Here is a 19814-nt window from a genome sequence, read left to right as displayed (position 1 = left end):
GGAAAAGGTACTACATTTCCGGTTCTTGCCTCCACCTCCCCTCCTGACCCTCCCAGTTTCTGGGCCACTGAGCCCAAAGTGAAAGGCCAGTTCTGTATCTTCCTTTCCATGCCCGTCGAACTTACAGTTGAATGCAGGACAGGGGAAGCAATACAATGCCAGAGCCGGAGACGGGAGCCGCACATGTGGAACAGGAAGAGGCGAGGCTCCCGGCTAGTAAGCGGAGGTTCCGCCTCCGTACGTCACTTCCGTAAACAAAGGGCATTGTGAAGGCGAGAGCTCCGGGATGTGACCCCGGCTCAAGCTGCAGCTGTAGCATCGGCGGCTGCAGCTGCGGCGGTGGCTTCAGAGGCCCCGGGGTCCTTGCAGGTTGAGGAAGAGGACCCCGATCCCCTTCTTCCCCAGGTATGAAGTGGAAGCAAAGGCACCCCCGCAATGTCCCCCTGTAGGCCCCTCCCACCACCGGTTCTGGCCGCTACCGGATTCTGGGCAGGGAAGGTTCTCCGTGAAGGCTGATGAGGGAAGGGCAATGAGGTGAAGTCAAGAGGAATTTCTAGTGGTCCGGCTTGGAGGCTGTGGGTTCCTGGCTCTCAAACTAATGTGTGAGTTAGACTACGAGCTGTAGTCTATGAAGGTCTTCTCTGAATGGTTCCTTGCTGCTTGGTATAAAAGAAGGGTTTCGGTGCTCTTGTAGTAGTGATGTTATCTAACCAAAAAAGCATAATTGTCGAGCCCTGGCCCCTCAGAACATCTTATCAATAGTTTAGACCACTGTTGGTTTATTTGCATTGTTTCCTGGTTTTTTTTTTATTATTATTCTTGTGTCACCAACTGTGTATAAGCATAATTAAATTCGAAAACCAGTGTGTTTATGTGTATCATAAATTTATACGGACCCTTGCCTCTTTGGAGAACTGATATCCCATCTTCTCTATTCAGTTATTTTTTAAACATTTAATTTGTGTTGCATGCTGAAACAACCCCAAAATGTCTGTTCTGTTACTTAAAATGCTTCTTAAAGGAAAAATTGTTAGCCAAGATTTAAGCGGATTTACGTTCGTTATCTGGGATTAGAGACTGGGCAATAGAGCCTCTCCTTTACAGCCTTTGGTCCTTTGGAGGTTTAGCTCCAGTTATGATTGTCTGGAGTCAGCCTGAGCCAACTGAGCTCAATGGTTTAAATAACAGTGCTAGTAGCTCGGAGTCCAGACAGTAGCCAAAAAAAATCTATTTTCATTAAAATTCTCAAATAATTACTTGAGGAGTGACATCAGTGGATTTGAGACTTTTTGAATGGTCATAGAATGATTAAATTCAACACAACATACAATAAAAGACCTAACAGTCCTAGTGCACTTTACAATCTGATGAGAAGAATAGCCATATAAATTTCTCATCTTATGATGCATGAAACAATATATTTAGGAAGAATTTAATATTATGCATAAATAAAAAGGAAATGTGGAAGGATATTTTTAGATGGGTGGCTGTTAGAGAAATAAAGCTGGTTAATACATAAAGGGAAAGTACTGGATAAATAGAAGGTTTTACACATATTCTCTATGGAAGGACCAACTGTAACTTCATAGTGTAACTTTTTTGACATTGACAAAACTAAACATGTATAATAAAGTTTCATGTTTCATTGGAAATAGGTAGAAAAAGTAAATTTAAAATTGTGATGGAACAAGTTTAATTTTACAGAACTTCATTTGATCAAGGAACTAGAATCAGTATTAAGTCTAGGCAGCAACTGAATTTCTACTTGGTAGTTGAAATAAGGTTTCTAGTTGCTAATTAAAATGCAGGTACCCATGTCAATTATATATCTGTTTGTATCTAGGTGGTTTTTCAAAGAATACATTTTAGAAGGGAGACCTAAGGGGCACGTAAAGCTTGAGTCAGGCTGGATGATTTGTTTAGTGTTTATATGTTGTTCCCCTTCGATAAGAATGTAGGGAACATTGAGGGCAGGGACTTTGTCTTGTTCAGTACTGTCTCCCCAATGCCCCAAATAGTGCCTGACATGTAGAAGAGAGTAAATTTTTGTGGGATGAATTAATGAACAGTGAAAAAAATTTTTGTCTAACAGGCAGTTTTGGTTAGGGATTCTGTGTACATAATACAGTAAACTAAGCTTAAGAATCCTTGTTCTAACTTTCTTTAATGACCTCTGAAATTCTTGATCCTCTTACAGCCCGTGAAGTGGGTCTTTGAAGCCCTTTCATTTTGGCGTATTATAGCATATATGTATAATTTTGCTGTATTTCCTTAGGTCATAAGAAGCTGGCCTTGGTGCAGTAAGGAACTTAAAACAATGGAGGAGCGCAAAGTGAAGAGGAGGAGTCCTAAGTCTTTTAGTGCCCACTCTACTCAGGTTGTTAATGCCAAAAAAAATGCCATTCCAGTTAGTAAAAGCACGGGGTTTTCAAATCCTGCATCACAGTCAACTTCACAGCGACCAAAGTTAAAAAGGTGAATTCTCTTCTTTCACATTATCACAGCAAAATGCTATAAAGTAAATACCAAATCCACTAACCCTTACAACATGTTTTTCCTCTTGGTTTGACTTTTGAGGCACATATTACATGTGATTTAGAAAAAAATTTTTTGAAGGTTACAGTGTATAGAGATTAGAAAATGCAGAATGAATGATTGGCTTTAAGGCTCTTACTTTGTCTCGTATTAAAATATACAAAGCAGGGACTTCCCAGGTGGCACAGTGGTTAAGACTCTGTGCTCCCAATGCAGGGGGCCCAGGTTCGATCCCTAGTCCGGGAACTGTATCCCACATGCATGCTGCAACTAAGGAGCCTGCCCGCCGTAACTAAGGAATCTGCATGCCGCAAGTAAGGAGCCCTCGAGCTGCAACTAAGACCCAATGCAACCAAATAAATAAATATTTAAAAAAAAAATACAGAGCAAGAAAACTTGCAGACGAAGTTGATGAGTTACCCAGAAATGGAAAAGACATATCTGGTTGTTGTTTTTTTTTAAGCTGAGTGTTTGTGCTTTGGTAGTTTTATTTTTTTTTAAAGAATGAGTTCACTGTTTTAATAGAAGTGATTTGTATTTATTGTAAATATTTAAACACAGGAAAAATTCAAAGAAGAAACAGAAGAATACTAAAATCCTACCACCTAGAAGTATCAGTATTAATATTTAGTGAACATATTAATATTTGTCTTAAGGCTTTAAAGGAAAAGGGGCAAGTTTAAATGTTACCTATTATTGCTGCATATATGAGTATTTTGTAGGGTTAGATATTTGGAAAGCAGGATAATATCCTAAGAGAAAAAGCATTTCATAATCTCAATCCTCTAGATAATTATGATTAAATAAGCTTCTAACTGCAAGCTCATCATGAGAGTTAGTTAAGGAAGTAATGCTTGTAGCACTTTGTAGCCACTGGATTAACACAAAAGACAAGATTGCTGGTGATGATCTCACACTGTCTTTGAGGAAACGAAAGGGACATAGCCAGAGACCCTTGGAAAAGAACATTCCAATAAGGACTAAATGAAAAACAAAAGTTATAAGGGCTTCTTTTTAGTATATTATCAGATTGGAAAGGGGTTTTCCTCCTGGAGGAGTTTAATTTAGAATCAGATTTTGAATATGGTTATGGTTGATGAGGAAAGAAAGCCAAGAGATTTGAAAGGAAATCATTCCTTTTTCCAAATTTTTGCATCAGTTTATTTGTATCTCATTGTCTTTTCTGCCTTGTACTTTTATTTCTCTACCCTCTTCTAGAATGTGGGCTTCCTGAGGGCTGGGTCTTGTGTGCCAGACAGTATTCAGAGTGGGGCTTTGCACATAGTATAATTTCAGTGAGTGCTTTTTAATTGAATTATTTTAACATAAAATGAGACAGTGTGACATGATCAAAAACACCGAAGTAAGAAGAAACAGATTTTTATTTTCTTTTCTGAGAAGGTTGTTAAGTGATGAACTGATGCAAAACACTTACTTGGATAAAGCTTCCAATTTGAAAAAACAAAATTTGCTATACTGAAACCTTATAGTCCATAGTAGTTTATCTCAGATTTTAATGTGAATATGGATCTCCTGGGAATGTTTTTAAAATGTACGTTCTGAATCAGTTAGTTCGGGATGGGGCTTCAGCTAAGCATTTCTGATAAGCTCACAGGTAATACTGATGGTACAGGTCTTGGACAGCACTTTGAGTAGCAAGATACTAGATAGTGATAGTAAATCTAATATCATGTATGTAAAATTACAAATCCCGTTTTGTGAAGAACTGTTAGTGACCTAGTGTCAACGGCCTATGTGTTCTAAGTTGATTTCTTTTCACGGGAATTAATTAGTCTTGCCACCTTTGCCCACACACTCACAGCCCCCCATACACCCTATTCGTCTTACCCACATTGTGGCGAGTGCACTTGTGGGGAAGAGGTCTTCATGCTATGTTATGTAGAAATTAACTGAGTCCTGAATACATGTGTTACGTCAGGATCTATAGCACGTGTCGGGGTTATAAAAGTAACACACAACCCCCTCTCCTGTTTTTGCCTGGTTCACTCCTAGTCTTTAAGCCTTCACTCACATATCACCTTTAGGAAGTTTTCTCTGCTACCCTTAGGTTGAGTAGACTGTTCTTTCTCTCTGCTCCCATGTCACAGTATGTATAGCACCATCACTCCAGAGTTTGAGAGCCTGGCATATGCTAGACGTGTGTAATGAGAACTAGCCTAGTCTAGGGGTTCGGAAAGGGCCTTCCTGAGCAGATCACATTTAAACTGAGACTTGAAGCATGTGTGGGAGGTAGCCTGGCAAGGATGGCAGTGAGGGGAAGGGTGCTAACGTGGGCAGAGGATTAGCTGCAAGGAGACGAGAGAAGGGATTTCTAGGAAGCAAAAGAGATTCAGAATGTGTAGAGCATTGACATACAAGAGAGCATAGAATTTCTTCAGGTTATTGGACTACTGAAAGCTTTGCATTAAGTAAATTATGTGATCTGACTTTACTTTTTAAAAATTGACTTGACTGCTCTGTGGGCTGAGAGATGTAGAGGCCGGGAGACCAGCTGGGAAGCTGCTGGAGTAGTTGGGTCAGGTATAGGACAGTGGCAGTGGAGGAGGAGAGATTAGAGACAGCTCTATGGGTGTGACCAACAGGTTCTAGCGCTCCATCACATGTTGATTGTGAATTTCTGTCTGTCTTTCTCCTTAGACTGGGCGTGGTTCAGTGCAGTCACTGATGGCCTGCACGCATTCATATACTCAGTGTCTGGCACCATGTCAGCTACAGAGTAGGGGCCCCATAATCACTTGTTGGACAGCCCATAGTTCAGGGAACAGCTAGGATAAAGTTAGATGGGAAGGCAGAATATGTTTACGGAGAAGTGAAATATGAAACACAGGCTAGTAAAAAGACTTACTAATTCTCTCTTCAGTATTTTTTGCAGTCCAAAGAATTACCATAGAGTAAAAGTACATTACTCAAACTCTTTATATACCTTAGTAGTTGTATTTTATACATTTGTTTGAGATTTTCATAGCCTGTTCTTTTGGTTTCTGCCTTGAAATGGCTGTTTTTATTTAGTATTGATTTTATTCAGATGTCTTGTTTTTTCCTTAGTCTAGAACAGCCTGAAAAAATATCTCTCTTTAAAGGTAATTATAGGCAATTAATTTTTTATTGCACCCTTTTTACAGAGTGATGAAAGAAAAGACCAAACCTCAGGGTGGAGAAGGCAAAGGCGCTCAGTCAACCCCGATCCAGCACTCCTTCCTCACCGACGTCTCCGATGTCCAGGAGATGGAGAGGGGGCTCCTCAGCCTTTTGAATGACTTCCACTCTGGAAAACTCCAAGCATTCGGTAATCCATAGCTGTTTCTCTCTACTCTTTTTCTTCTCAAGATGTTTGCATCATATTTTCTGCATGTATTTTGCAATTCCTTTTTGAAGTGTCATTTTCTTTTATTTAAAAAAAAAAAACAACAGTCCAGAGGCATAAAACGCAATCAACCTAGATTTCATTTGTCATGGGATATAATTTGTCTTGTAAGATTTCAGGAAAAAAGTTTTTTAAAAAGGGAGGGTTAGTTGAATTGTTAAAGTAGGATTGCTGTTGAGGGACTAAGTATATTGAAAGTGTGACAAACAAAAGGGACATTCTCTGTCAACTGAAATATTTTAGATTTAGTGTTTCAGTTTTAGAAAGACTCAAGATCATTTTTCTTTACCCTTTCAAGCCTAAACTTGTTTCTTGCTCACAATGCCTGACTTTCGAATATTAAAGAATCTGGCTTGATGAAGATGTAAGAACAGTTAACTGATCGTCCCAATAAAACTCTGAATAGGTATTTTTGTATACGAGTTCACAAAGTGTATGGTCAGATATTTCATGTTCAGCTTCCAGCTCACTTTATAAGCTTTTTCTGATGATAAAAATTATTTCCCTGCATTTTTAAAAAGCAATCTAAAACTTATTGAATGCACACATATGGAATCTCACACAAAAGCATAAATGTCATCAACATAAATATTGTGTTTTTAAGTGCTGTCTTTCCCTCCCCAGCTCTTTTACTTGGCTTCCCTACCCCTTCCCCTACGCCCTCTACTGCCTCTGCCTCCCCCCAGCCCCAACCAGTTAACTGTGTGACACACACACACACACACACACACACATACACACAGATTTTTCTTTTCATTGTTTTCTACAAATAGTATCTTATATACACTTTTCGGTGTCTTGCTTTGCTCACTAAACAATACCTGATGGGGCTTCCCTGGTGGCGCAGTGGTTGAGAGTCTGCCTGCCGATGCAGGGGACATGGGTTCGTGCCCCGGTCCAGGAAGATCCCACATGCCGTGGAGCAACTGGGCCCGTGAGCCATGACCGCTGAGCCTGCACGTCCGGAGCCCGTGCTCCGCAGCGGGAGAGGCCACAACAGTGAGAGGCCCGCGTACCGCAAAAAATAAATAAATAAAAAAAATAACAATACCTGATGAAAATCTCTCTGAGTCACCTGGTATAGCTCTAATTCATTCTTTTTTTAAATGGCTACATAATTTTCAAGTTGTGAATATACCCTGGTTTATTCAGCCATTTCTCTGTTGAAGGGCATTTACTTCGTCTCCAGTTTGGAGCCGCTAAACTCAATGGTGTAGTGAACATCATTTTACATATATCCTTATGTGGCTGTTTTGATTTCTTTGGGATGGATTCCCATGAGTGGGATTACTGGGTCAAAGCATAGAGGTAATTTTAATATTAATAAAAGTATCCAGATTGCTTTTCAGAAAAGCTATTGCACTTTTAGTTTTCATTAGCAATTTATGAAACAACTCTTTTCCCTGAATTCCCACCAGCTAATAGGTATTACCAGCCTTTTCATTTTTGCCAGCCTGTTGGTGTAAAGAGTTTTTTTTTTTTTTTTTTTTTGTGGTACGTGGGCCTCTCACTATTGTGGCCTCTCCCGTTGCGGAGCACAGGCTCCGGACGAGCAGGCTCAGCGGCCATGGCTCACGGGCCCAGCCCCAGCCGCTCCGCGGCATGTGGGATCTTCCCGGACCAGGGCACGAACCCGTGTCCCCTGCATCGGCAGGCGGACTCTCAACCACTGCGCCACCAGGGAAGCCCAAGAGTTTTTTTTATTACTGTTGAGTTTGAATAGCCATGAATGTTTGTTAAGCGGTTGGATTACTCTTTTTTAGGACCTTTACCCAGTTTTTTATTTGGTTATTTATCCTTTTGTTGTTATTCACTAAGAGCCCTTTGCATATTTTAGGTACTAACCCTCTGACCTCTTTTGTTTTTATTTTTTTAAGCAACATTAGTGTGTCTCTATATTTTAAGCAACATTAGTGTGGATTTTATGGTATACATCACCTTATAAAAGTTTTAAATTTTTGTATACTCAAATATGTCTATTTTTTCTTATAGTCTCTGGGTTTCCAGTCATGGTTATACTATTATTTGAAAAGAAGACATTAAAACACGTTATTTATTTCACAAAGATGTTTTATGACATCCCTTCCTCCTTGCTTTACTCCATCCCGGTAAGGTGGCATCTTTAGAATACTTTCACTTCCCTCTCCCCTCTCTTCTCTCCCACCCTTGAGATATAATCCCTGGATCAATTTTACTTCTTCATTTTTCTCCCCAACACCCTTCCTGCCCTAACTTTTAAGTGACTTTGTATTCTTGGATTGAAGTCTCTGTTATTCGATGGTTTGCTATATATAAGCATCGCAGATGAGAAGTTAATTGCCAGTTGGATTCTTTCTTTCTTTTTTTTTTTAAAGATTTATTTATTATTTATTTTATTTTATTTTTGGCTGAGTCAGGTCTTAGTTGCAGCACGCGGCATCTTCTATTGCGGCACAGGGGCTCTTCGTTGTGGTGCACAGGCTTCTCTCTAGTTCTGGCATGCGGGTTTTCTCTCTCTAGTTGTGGTGCGCAGGCTCCAGGGCACGTGGGCTCTGTAGTTGTGGCGTGCGGGTTCCCAAGGGCATGGGCTCTGTAGTTTTGCAACACACAGGCTCTCTAATTGAGGCATGCAAGCTCAGTAGCTGTGGCGTGTGGGCTTAGCAGCCCCGCGACATGTGGGATCTTAGTTCCCTGACCAGGGGTCAAACCCGCATCTCCTGCATTGTAAGGCGGATTCTTTACCACTGGACCACCAGGGAAGTCCCTGGATTCTTTCTTACCAAGTAACTTTTTTCAGTCTCAATGCTTGAAAGATATTCTTCTTTATCTTTAAAGTTTAAGCCTTTACCAGAATATGCTTAGGACCGTATCATCCCTGCCTGGAAATCAGTGAGCCCTTCATATGTGCCAACTCATCTTTCATCTCAAGGAACATTTTTTTCTATTGGTCATTTATTTCTCCTCCATCTGTTCCTTTTTATCCTTTTGGAGATTCTGTTGTTCTCATGTTAGGTCACCTGGGTCCATCCTCTGAATCTCTTCTCTTGTTCCTTGTGATTTCTACCTCTTTATATTTTTACTCTATATTGTTTTCCTCTGTCTGTATAATATATGTACATCTTTATATGTATACACACACACACACACATACATATATATCTCTTGAGGTAGGTCTTCCACTTGACCTTCCAGGTTGCTAACTGTTGAAAAACATCATTAAAATAGAAGAAATATGAGATATTTTACTATGAAGAAAGGATGATTTTGAAAGAGCTGTAACTAGCGTTAAAATTATTAGTAGTCCTTAACATAATGTAATATAGTCAATTTATGAAGATGTTATAAAGCTGGCTAGAAGATAGTATAATTTACATTAACTCATATTTATTCAAGATACATACTTCAACTTTAGCTGAGCTATATTATGCCTTTGAGAAAAATCAAAGGTTTTGGGAGGGGAAAATGATAGTATCAAGAATTTGGAGAGGCTGTACTGAAACGGAATGAAAATATGTAATATTTATGTATATACATCAGTTGATCTGGGCAGATAATGCTACCTCAGAGGAGTCTAGTCAATAAACAACGCAAGACCTATCCTTTAGCAATAAGTTGTCTTTCTCTACTGTGTATACATTGTGGTTCTCATGCTTCATTACATTCTTCACACTTTATTAATATTTTCACTTATATTTCTTAAAGGAGGAGTACACGGTTGGTTGGCAGAATGATTCATGGTTGAAGTCCTTATAGGACTCTTAGTTTCACTCAGATCATTATAAAATGTTGGGTTACTCAGTTGTTGTTTATTTTGCAGTATGCAGGCCTCTCACCGCTGCGGCCTATCCCATTAGGGAGCACAGGCTCCAGACGCGCAGGCCCAGCGGCCACGGCCTACAGGCCCACAGGCCCATGGGCCCACAGGCCCAGCCGCTCCGCAGCATGTGGGATCCTCCCGGACCGGGGCACGAACCCGCGTCCCCTGCATCGGCAGGCAGACTCCCAACCACTGTGCCACCAGGGAAGCCCCTGGGTTACTCAGTTTTAATGGCAGTTGTCAGCTAGGACGTGAATAGATGGTGTTAACACCTCTCTATATATTACTATTGAAAAAATTTTTTTTACCTAAAGGGTTCTTTCATTCTTAAATTTTTTTTCTATATCATTTTTTAATGCCCATGATTATTTTTTAGATTGTTGTGTTCCTGGTTGGAGATTTGATTTATAATTTTACACAGAAAATATGCAGTCATTAATGTAATTTACAAAGGAAGGAAAACCAATTTCTTTTACGCACCTTGACTTTAGAAGTTTCTCCTCAAGACAGTTAGTTTGACCTATCCTAATCTTTATTAATATTCTGGAATGTTCCCCCAGGAAATGAATGTTCCATTGAGCAGATGGAACATGTTCGGGGAATGCAGGAGAAATTAGCTCGCTTGAATTTGGAGCTCTATGGGGAGCTAGAGGAACTTCCTGAGGATAAGAGAAAAGCAGCCAGTGACTCCAATCTGGATAGGCTTCTGTCTGATGTGAGTACAGTCCTCTTTCTTTACTCTTTTCTTAATCAAAATTTTTATTGAGATAAAATTCACCATTTTAACCATTTTAAAGTATAAATTCAGTGATTTTTAGTATATTCACAATGTTGTGCAGACATCACCACATCTAATTTCAGAACATTTTCATCACTCCAAAAAGAAATCCTGTACCTCTCAGTGCTCCCCTCCCCCATCCCCCAGCAACCGCCAATCTATTTTCAGTCTATAGATCTGCCTATTCTGGACATTTCATATAAATGAGAAGCATAAAATACGTGGCTTTTTATGTCTGGATTCTTTCACTTAGTGTAATGTTTCCAAGTTTTATCCACGTTGGACTTCATACTCTTTTTTGAAAGCAATATATCCAAGGATATATTGGGATCCAATATATCCTTATATTTACATCTAAGCACATTTTCTGGGATATTGGCAAATCTAAAAGGAAAATATTTGCTTCTGTACATATAAAAGATCTTAAGATATAGAAGATAGTAGGTCAAAAGATCCTGGCATGATTAATGCATTTTGCCTTATTTACTCAGGTGGTAGTTATTTATAGTGTGTTTGGTGTTTATGGTAATTTAGTAGGTTGCCATGTGTTTTTGCTTGCAAAGGTTGCTGTAACAAAGTACCACAGACTGGCTGGCTTAAGCAACAGAAATTAATTTTCTCACAGTTCTGGAGGCTGAGAGCTGGAGACCAAGGTGTCAGCAGAGTTGGTTTCTTCTGAGGTCTCTCTCCTTGGCTTGTTGAAAACTATCTTCATGTTCACATGGCATTCTTCCTTTCTGTGTGGGTCCCTATGTCCAAATTTCCTCTTTTTGTAAGGACACTAGTCATACTGGATTAGGGCCCATCTTAATGACTTCATTTTAACTTAATTCCCTCTTTTAAGAACCTGTCTCCAAATATAGTCATGTTATGAAGTATTAAGGGTTAGGACTAAAACATGAATTTTGGGAGGATACAATTCAACCAGTAACACCATATAGGATTCTTTTTTTTTTTTTTTTTTTTTTGCGGTACGCGGGCCTGTCACTGTCGTGGCCTCTCCCGTTGCGGAGCACAGGCTCTGGACGCGCAGGCTCAGCAGCCATGGCTCACGGGCCCAGCCGCTCTGCAGCATGTGGGATCCTCGCGGCCCGGGGCATGAACCCGTGTCCCCTGCATCGGCAGGCAGACTCTCAACCACTGCGCCACCAGGGAAGCCCTCAAACCTATACTTTTAATTGTGATTGTGGTATGCTGAAAACTGACTTTGAAACCAGAGAGCCTTTGTTTAGTCCAGGGTCTACATAGAGCTGTATAACTTTGGGCAATTTAATGTTTTTGTAACTCAGATTTTTCTCTCTGTAAAATAGGGGTGGTTAATTCTACCTCATACTAAAAACTGAATATCACATAAAATCGTTTTTGTAATTCATAAAGTTTTTAAAGATTTTGATCATTAAAATGGCAGCTTTTTAAAAAAAATCTATTATTAGAGATGATTATAATTAAGCATGGTTTTAAGAATCCTTATAAAACTTCAGTTTTTATCATATGGTTTTAATTCTCTTATATTCTTATTTCATAAATACTAAAGCTACTTTATTATTATTTTGCATAAGTGAATTTCCCAGTCTGGAAATTTTTAGAAAGTTTTTTCTTTAATACTTTTTTGTTTAAAGAAAGCTTAAATGCGAAATAATGTCTTTAATAATGTATGGTTAACAATTATCTATGATAGTTATCTTATAAAAATAAAAATTAAATTTGTTACTTTGTGTTACAGCTAGAAGAATTGAATTCTTCCATGTATCCTTTGCTTAACATCAACAGTGAAAAGTTGACAGATTATAATTTTTGGTGAATAGTCCCAATCAAGTGAAGAAACGTACTGCTATTTACTGGAGCCATCTTTCCCTTTAGTTTCTAAATGGAATTTCCCAGTTGTTTTGTATGCTGAAATTTTGTTTTTCTATGGTTTGTGCTTTGCTCTGTATGGTTTCTGGGTTTTTAAGACAAATTTTTAAAATGTTTTAATCAAGAGAATTAAGAATTAGGCTAGTTGCCGTATACATTATTTTGAATCTTAGATTCTTAAGCTAAATGGAAGTGGGATAGCAGACATAATACAGTACTCTAAATTTAGTATTAGAACTAGAATATATTAGATGCATTAAAGTGTATTATAGGATTAACTTAAAGGAAATCACAAAGGCACATGTAAAATATTCATTTATTGACATTTCAATTTAGAGCAATTATTTCAAGAAATTTTTAAAATGTATTTTTGAACATACTGATAGGCACAATGTGAGATATATAAGAACAACAAAACAATGATCCTGCCTGTAAAATAATTTTAGTGGTAAGACATCTCTTTGAACCAAATAGTGAGATACTGGAAAGGATACTGGTTGTAGAGTTAAGAGATTTGATTTTCGAAATTTGGTTCCACGTTTTGCTAATGTAAATTTGGGTAGATTGTTTAACATTGCAGAGTATCATCTTTAATACGGGGTAACTGCTACATGTAATCATGTGTATATGAAAATTTCCAAACTATATAGAAAAGATATTTTAAAAAATCACTCTTACTGCAATAACATATACTGTTACTAACTGCTGAATTGTGCAGTAAAAACAATGAAGAAATAGGAAGATATATACAAATCCAGTAATAGTAATTAATATCTCACCTTTATTGAATACCTACTATTTGCCAAGCATTATATGAAGTGTTTTACACGCATTATCTCATTTGGTCCTACTCTTGGAAGTAGGTGGTGTTATACTCCCCATTTTACAGATGAAGAAAATACAGTTTTGAGAAGCCACATAAACTGTAGGAGATGTTAATGTAAGATACCACTGCCAAGAAAGAGTTTAATACGGGGGTAAGATAGGAGTTAATTAGGAGGCTTTTCTTAGGAGTAGTTCCTGGTTCTTCTTTTTCTTTGTATTTGTTTTACGTTATATTCTATGCTTTATATTCTCTCTCTGCTTATGACACATAACTCCTCTCCTCTTATCTGAGTTTCTGTTAAACATTTAGACTCATTTGTCTCCCGCTTTCCTCACTTCAGCCCCAACGGTTCAGCAGGCCGTGGTGGTAGACTGCAAGCGCATGGCCTTTGAATCGCTTGGTCTCAGGTCTTGGTAAGCAGCTGTGTAACCTTGAGCAAAGCCTAGCAACCCTAGTTTCCTCATCTGTAATAAATGTTCTTTCCGTATTCATACTTTCCCCTCCTAATTTTCCTCTCTGTCATCAGTGCCCCTATAATTTTTATTTTTTAAACATCTTTATTGGAGTGTAATTGCTTTACAATGGTGTGTTAGTTTCTGCTTTGTAACAAAGTGAATCAGTTATACATACACATACATCCCCATATCTCCTCCCTCTTGCGCCTCCCTCCCCCCTCCCTATCCCACCCCTCTAGGTGGTCACAAAGCACCGAGCTGACCTCCCTGTGCTATGCAGCTGCTTCCCACTAGCTAGCTGTTTTACATTTGGTAGTGTATATATGTCCATGCCACTCTCTCGCTTCGTCCCAGCTTACCCTTCCCCATCCCTGTGTCCTCAAGTCCATTCTCTATGTCTGCATCTTTATTCCTCTCCTGCCCCTAGGCTCATCAGAACCATTTTTTCCCCCTTAGATTCTATATATATGTGTTAGCATACGGTATTTGTTTTTCTCTTTCTGACTGACTTCACTCTGTATTGACAGACTCTAGGTCCATCCACCTCACCTCAAATAACTCAATTTCGTTTCTTTTTATGGCCAAGTAATATTCCATTGTATGTATGTGCCACATCTTCTTTATCCATTTATCTGTCGATGGACACTTAGGTTGCTTCCATGTCCTGACTATTGTAAATAGTGCTGCAGTGAACATTGTGGTACATGTCTCTTTTTGAATTATGGTTTTCTCAAGTGCCCCTATTATTTTAATCTTCAAGATTGTTTAAAAATCCCTTCTGTGACTATAGCAGACATTGCTAATCAGTCCTGGCACTATCTGCCTTTAGCCTGGACAGGGACAGGAAATTATTTGCTGTCTCTTAATTACAGTTAGTTGTCAAGTGTTATCAGTTCTGTTTTGTATTCTTCCTTCATTCTCTGCCCTCATCACCTGATTCCACAATCTTGCAAATTTCTGTTCTCTAGAAACCCTAGAGCTGCACTGTCCAATATGGCAGCCACTAGCCAAGTAACTACTGAGCACACGAAGTGTCGGCAACATGGATTGACATGTGCTTTAAGTATAACGTGCACACCTGATTTCAAAGATTTAGAATGAAAAGATGTAAACTATCTCAATATTTTTATGATTACATGTTGAAATGATAATTTCATGATTATGAGTATAAGTAAAATATTTTTAAAACTATGTCTGTGGCTTACATTATATTTCTATTGGACAGTACTGCTGTAGACTTTAGACATCGCCACTGAGTTATTCTTCCTAAAACATCACTTTCATCTTGCCATTCTTGTTTCTTACGAAGTTTTTACTATGTCAGATTTTTAAAAGGTTCTCAGTAATTTGATCACAGCATATTCATCCTGTTATAGTTTTCATTATTTTTCATTCCCACCAAGTTGGCTCTCTGGATGCCCAAGTTCATGCTCACCTTAATGCCTTAGTTCAGGTTGTACTTTCTACCTAGATTTGCTCTGGCCTCCCCCTTCTCCTTATCAAATAACACTCAAGCTGACCACTTCCATAAAGCATTTTGTTTGTACCCCAAACTAGCATTCTGTGTTATTTCATTATCTGTCGATATGTGTTAAATCTCAACCTTCCAATTGAACAAGATATGTCTCTGACGGCACAGTTCATGTCTGTACATTTTTGCAAACGTCTGCTGTACATGTATTCCTAGCATTTAGTTGTCCTCAGTATATCCAGATCATTGTTGAGTCTTGAATTGAGTCTTGAAGAACAGGTGGCAAGTGGATCATATATATGAAAGAGGAAAATGAAAGGCAGTGATGAGAAGGGAATGGAATAAACTATGCAGGAATTTTATTCTATTTCCAGTTTTCTTGAAGAATAATTCAGAGGATTATAGGAAAGGTTTTAGAGCTATGACGATTTTATTTCATTCTATTGGACTTTCACAAAGAAATTATTTTCCCAAGGAAATGAAGTGGTGTTGTCTTTTCAAGTGAATTTTGTTAATCCAGTAAGTTTTCATATTTGCCTCTAATCAGCTTCTTACCATGAAAATGATTCTTGCTGCATTAAAATAATTCTGTGCTCTATTAGAACCTGGAACATAGTCTTTTTTCTTTTTTTTAAGCCCTATTTTTTATTTTTATTTTTTCTTTTTTTGGCTGCGTTGGGTCTTCGTTGCTGCGCGTGGGCTTTCTCTAGTTGCGGCGAGTAGGGGCTACTCTTCGTTGTGGTGCATGGCCTTTTCATTATGGTAGCTTCTCGTTGCGGAGCACAGGCTCTAGGTGCGCAGGCTTCAGTAGTTGCGGAGCACAGGCTCCAGGCGTGCGGGCTTCAGTAGTTGCAGCGCGTGGGCTCAGTAGTTGTGGAATACAGGCTCTAGGCATGTGGGCCTCAGTAGTTGTGGCTCACGGGCTCTAGAGAGCAGGCTCAGTTGCTCCATGGCATGTGAGATCTTCCCGGGCCAGAGATTGAACCTGTGTTCCCTGCATTGGCAGGTGGACTCTTAATCACAGCGCCACCAGGGAAGTCCTGGAACATAGTCTTGAATCAGTGATTTGTTTTTAAATCTTCAAATTCTAGACATAGTAAAATTACTTTACTCCATTTAAAGATTGTCTTACCACATCCAAGTTTCTCAATAGCAGCATAGGCACTTTCCCTTTAAACATACTTCTTTTTTTATTACCTCTGTCTCTTAGCTCTTGAATGTAATTTCCAGAAACTTAAAAGAAGTACTCATTAGAGAATGAGAATCTTCTTAACTGATGAATCCAGACAGAAACTCCATTTGGCAGATGCACAAGATGTTCCAAATACTTCTGCCGGCTAAAATGAAACGCAGTCGCTTTCTCGTGGTTTGAAGAAAAGCAGCATTCTTTACTCTTCTAGCTGAATCCAGTAGCAGAATCATCTTCCCCAATAAGGAATTAATTAAAGTGCAAGTGCGGCGACTGCTTTCACATGCTGCTTTCAGTGAACTCGACTTGCCATAATTCACCATAACTGGAGGCCCCGGCCTTGTGGAAGGCATAACAGGAAATGTGATACAGAGCTTTTGCTGCTATGCTTTATATTGTTGCCTTACGGGTTATACTTGAAATGCACTGTGCTAAATGTTGTTGATGGGGCCGAACAATTTATCCTTCCTGAGCTCACCAAACTTATTCCACCGTTGATCATAAGTTGATGATGCCCAGGCTTTTTGTGGGAGCCCAGCTTCAGTTTACGTTAGATAATCAGTACACACACCCGGTGTGTTTTCCAGTGGCCAGTGACAACAAAATGTTAAATGAGTATTTGTGAAATTTGCTATTTTTAATAAAGTGATTGTTTTAAATTAGTCTCTCTCTCTGTTTTGGAGAAACCTGTAGTCTTCAATCTGGGAATACAAGGGCTCAGTCCTCAAAGGAAAACTGTATTTAAAAAATTGAGGTTCTGTAACTTTCTTGCAAATCTTGCAACTTACGCACATTTAAATATTGGCATAATGAAAAGAGCATATGGTCTTTGACCTTGCTTAGACCTTGATTTGAATCCGCATTCTGCCCATTAGCTTTGGGTTCATGTGTGTTTACTCAGTTGCTATTTTAATTTTTAATCTAGAAAATGAGGTTAATGACCAGCTTGTAGTGGTTGTTATGAAGAAGTAAAAAATTACATATAAGATACTTAGCACAATAGCTGACACCAGTAATGTTCAGCAAACAGTAGCTGAACATTAACATTAGTTTTTAAATAGCTTTATTGAAATAATTCATATGCCATAGAATTTACCTTTTCTAAAGTATATAATTCAGCGGTTTATAGATTCACAGAGTTGTGCATCCCTCATCATAATTTAATTCTAGAACATTTTCATCACCTCAGAAAGAAACTCATTAGCAGTCACTCCCTATCTCCCGAAGCCCTCAGCCCTTGACAACAGTAATCTATTTTCTGTTTCTACGGATTTGCCAATTCTGAACATTTTCTATCAATGGAATCATACAATACATGGCTTTTGTAACTGGCTTCTTTTACTTAGTATAACGTTTTCAAGGTTTCAAGTTTCATCCATGTCGTAGCATGTTATCAATACTCTTTTCCTGGCCAAATCACGTTCCATTGTATGGATATACCACATTTTGTTTATTCATTTATAGCTCACTTGCCTTCACCTTGTAGAATAGGTCCATGCTTCTTCCTCCTTGTTTCCAGGCCATAGAAACAAGCACCTAATGGGAGATGGGGAGGGTGGGGACCCATTGAACAATATTTTTTAAAAGTCTCAATTTCAGTAATTTTTGGCATTCTGCGTTCCAAGAGTTTTGATCAGTTTATCTAATCAGTCCTTTTAATACCCCTTTTAAAACTGAGAAAATCACCAGAACATTAAATGTAACCTTCAAAACTGCTTTGTTGGATTGAGCAAATAGGGATTCCAAGGGAAGAAGCATTCTAGGGTCTGACAGAGCAAAAGGAAACTTTGCCAATTGACGTGTTTTTCTTGGATGGGTCCTGACATAGAGTAAAGCAAAAGCTGTTTCCTGTGGCTTAGTGACAGAGCAGCAGATTGACCTTGTTTATTCAGCTGGTTCATTTGTCCTTTGTGTCGGTGAACCCCATGTGGGTCCCAGGTAACAAATTTTTAGTTTATCTAATTTGTATCCTTTCACACAACTAAAACATGTTAAAGGCAACAGGGGAAAAAAATGAGGTGCCTGGATCAGAATAAAATTTATTATTTATATAGATGTTGCGTATTTATTGTAGAATTTTTTTAATTGATTTTTTTAAAGTACTACGGGAGCAAACCATTTAATATTTGTTTACATACTTCCAGACTTCTTAGACAAACGTTTATTTACAAAAATTAGGTAGTAATATTCATATGGTTTTCTAACCTGCTTTTCATGTTGTGAACATCTTTCCTTGGTGGTAACTATTCATCTACATATAAATGAAAAAAACTTCCAGGCTTCACAATAAATACTTAAAGGCATTTTGACCAGAACCATTAGAAATTAATTAAGGATGTTGCTTTGGCTTTGGTACCTCCTGTATAATGTGAAAATTGGCAATAAGTATTAAAATATTATGAGGATTTGCTGAAGATAAGAAACCCCACCTTTTCCATCACACAGCCTTAAAATTGCTGGCTTTCTTTGAGAGAAAGCAAACGTTGGCTTCTGTATCCAAGTCTCCTGTCGGGGTCTGGCCCCACTGCTCCGTGTCTTCAGGGGCTTCTGGAACTACAGTGATGTCCGGGATCCCACCGCAGACTCCCTGAAGGGTGACAAAGAAACGGGAACGCCGCCCGGGCCGGGCCGGAATCCAGTGCAGCCCTTAAGGAGGGGGCGTTGGCCAGCAGGGCACTGGCGCTCGGGGCTTGGTCCGCCCGGCCTCTGGGCCTTCCAGCTGGGAAGGCGGCGTCGGTCACGCGGTCCCTCCAGCCGCTCTGGAACCCTGTGTGGGTGCTGGTGCCGGGAGCAGCGGGGGAGGGCGGGACCATGTGGTCGGTCTCTATGGAGACGGCGAGCTGCCGGCCCGCCCCTGCCCCTCAGGCTGCGTCCGGGGTCCTGCTCTTGCAGCTCCACGCGGTCCAAAGAGGAGGCAGACGCTGAGAGCCGCGACTCTCCGCCACCTCCCGGAGGTAAAGCGCTTGCCTTCCGGGCTGCACAGCTTTTTCTTGGGGCCATGGGGGCCCAGCTCCCGGGCGGTTTAGTTCCCGGTGCAGCCTCGGGAAGACCCAAAGCAGCGCCCTCGCTGGGCTCCCGCTCGGTGACCTTGGAGAACCACAGCACTGAAGTGGCGTTTGGGAGAAACACCACTGTCCCTGCCTAGGGTCAGGTTTGAATTGGGCTGTGGCCAGTAAACTCTTACCTCCTGGAGAGCACGCATTTGAGATAGGGATGAAGTCACTGAGTTACTGAGAAGTTTGGAAAACACTGATCTTCATAGGATTCTGAGCTGGCTCACAGCGACTCCCTCCCTCCTTCGGGCAGTTCTCACCCTCTTACTCCGGACCGAAAAGTGGGGTCACGAGGCGGGGGGGAGTGAGAGGGATGGGGGGGCAGGTAGGGAAAGAGAAATACAAAGAATCTACTGCGAATACAGTAAGTGGTTAGAACTGTATAGCTCTGAATAGTTAATATGCTAAGATTTGATGAATAGGGTTATAGTCATATATAGATCAATAAGATCAAACCTTAGTTAAAATCGTG

General features: G+C 39.6%; 1 protein-coding gene across 3 annotated transcripts; it reads left to right on the top strand.

Moving 5' to 3' along the window:
- Positions 1 to 261: 261 nt before the first annotated feature.
- On the top strand, positions 262 to 16951 carry CCDC28A (coiled-coil domain containing 28A). 3 transcript variants are annotated; one of them, XM_060167337.1, is made up of 6 exons: positions 262 to 405; positions 2276 to 2475; positions 5679 to 5842; positions 10277 to 10431; positions 12218 to 12240; positions 16387 to 16951. In XM_060167337.1, exons 2-6 carry the CDS (start codon positions 2318 to 2320, stop codon positions 16439 to 16441), a joined length of 555 nt encoding a protein of 184 aa, XP_060023320.1. In that variant the 5' UTR covers positions 262 to 405; positions 2276 to 2317; the 3' UTR covers positions 16442 to 16951. The 3 variants fall into 3 exon arrangements, with proteins under 3 accessions (XP_060023320.1, XP_060023322.1, XP_060023321.1); XM_060167339.1 differs by having other exon boundaries at positions 14598 to 16951; XM_060167338.1 differs by lacking the exon at positions 10277 to 10431.
- The last annotated feature ends 2863 nt before the right edge of the window (positions 16952 to 19814 follow it).

The sequence above is a fragment of the Lagenorhynchus albirostris genome, chromosome 12 (assembly GCF_949774975.1).
Source record: "Lagenorhynchus albirostris chromosome 12, mLagAlb1.1, whole genome shotgun sequence".
NCBI lineage: Eukaryota > Metazoa > Chordata > Mammalia > Artiodactyla > Delphinidae > Lagenorhynchus > Lagenorhynchus albirostris.
Note: the sequence above shows the minus strand (reverse complement) of the source record. Positions and strands in the feature narration are given on the sequence as shown.

What these genes read in the sequence shown, in the direction of transcription:
- CCDC28A (XM_060167339.1), top strand. Translation starts at nt 2,318, where the DNA reads ATGGAGGAGCGCAAAGTGAAGAGGAGGAGTCCTAAGTCTTTTAGTGCC. An exon ending in TGGAAAACTCCAAGCATTCG is followed by an intron (nt 5,843 to 10,276) that starts GTAATCCATAGC and finishes ATGTTCCCCCAG; the next exon opens with GAAATGAATGTTCCATTGAG. An exon ending in TGGATAGGCTTCTGTCTGAT is followed by an intron (nt 10,432 to 12,217) that starts GTGAGTACAGTC and finishes TTTGTGTTACAG; the next exon opens with CTAGAAGAATTGAATTCTTC.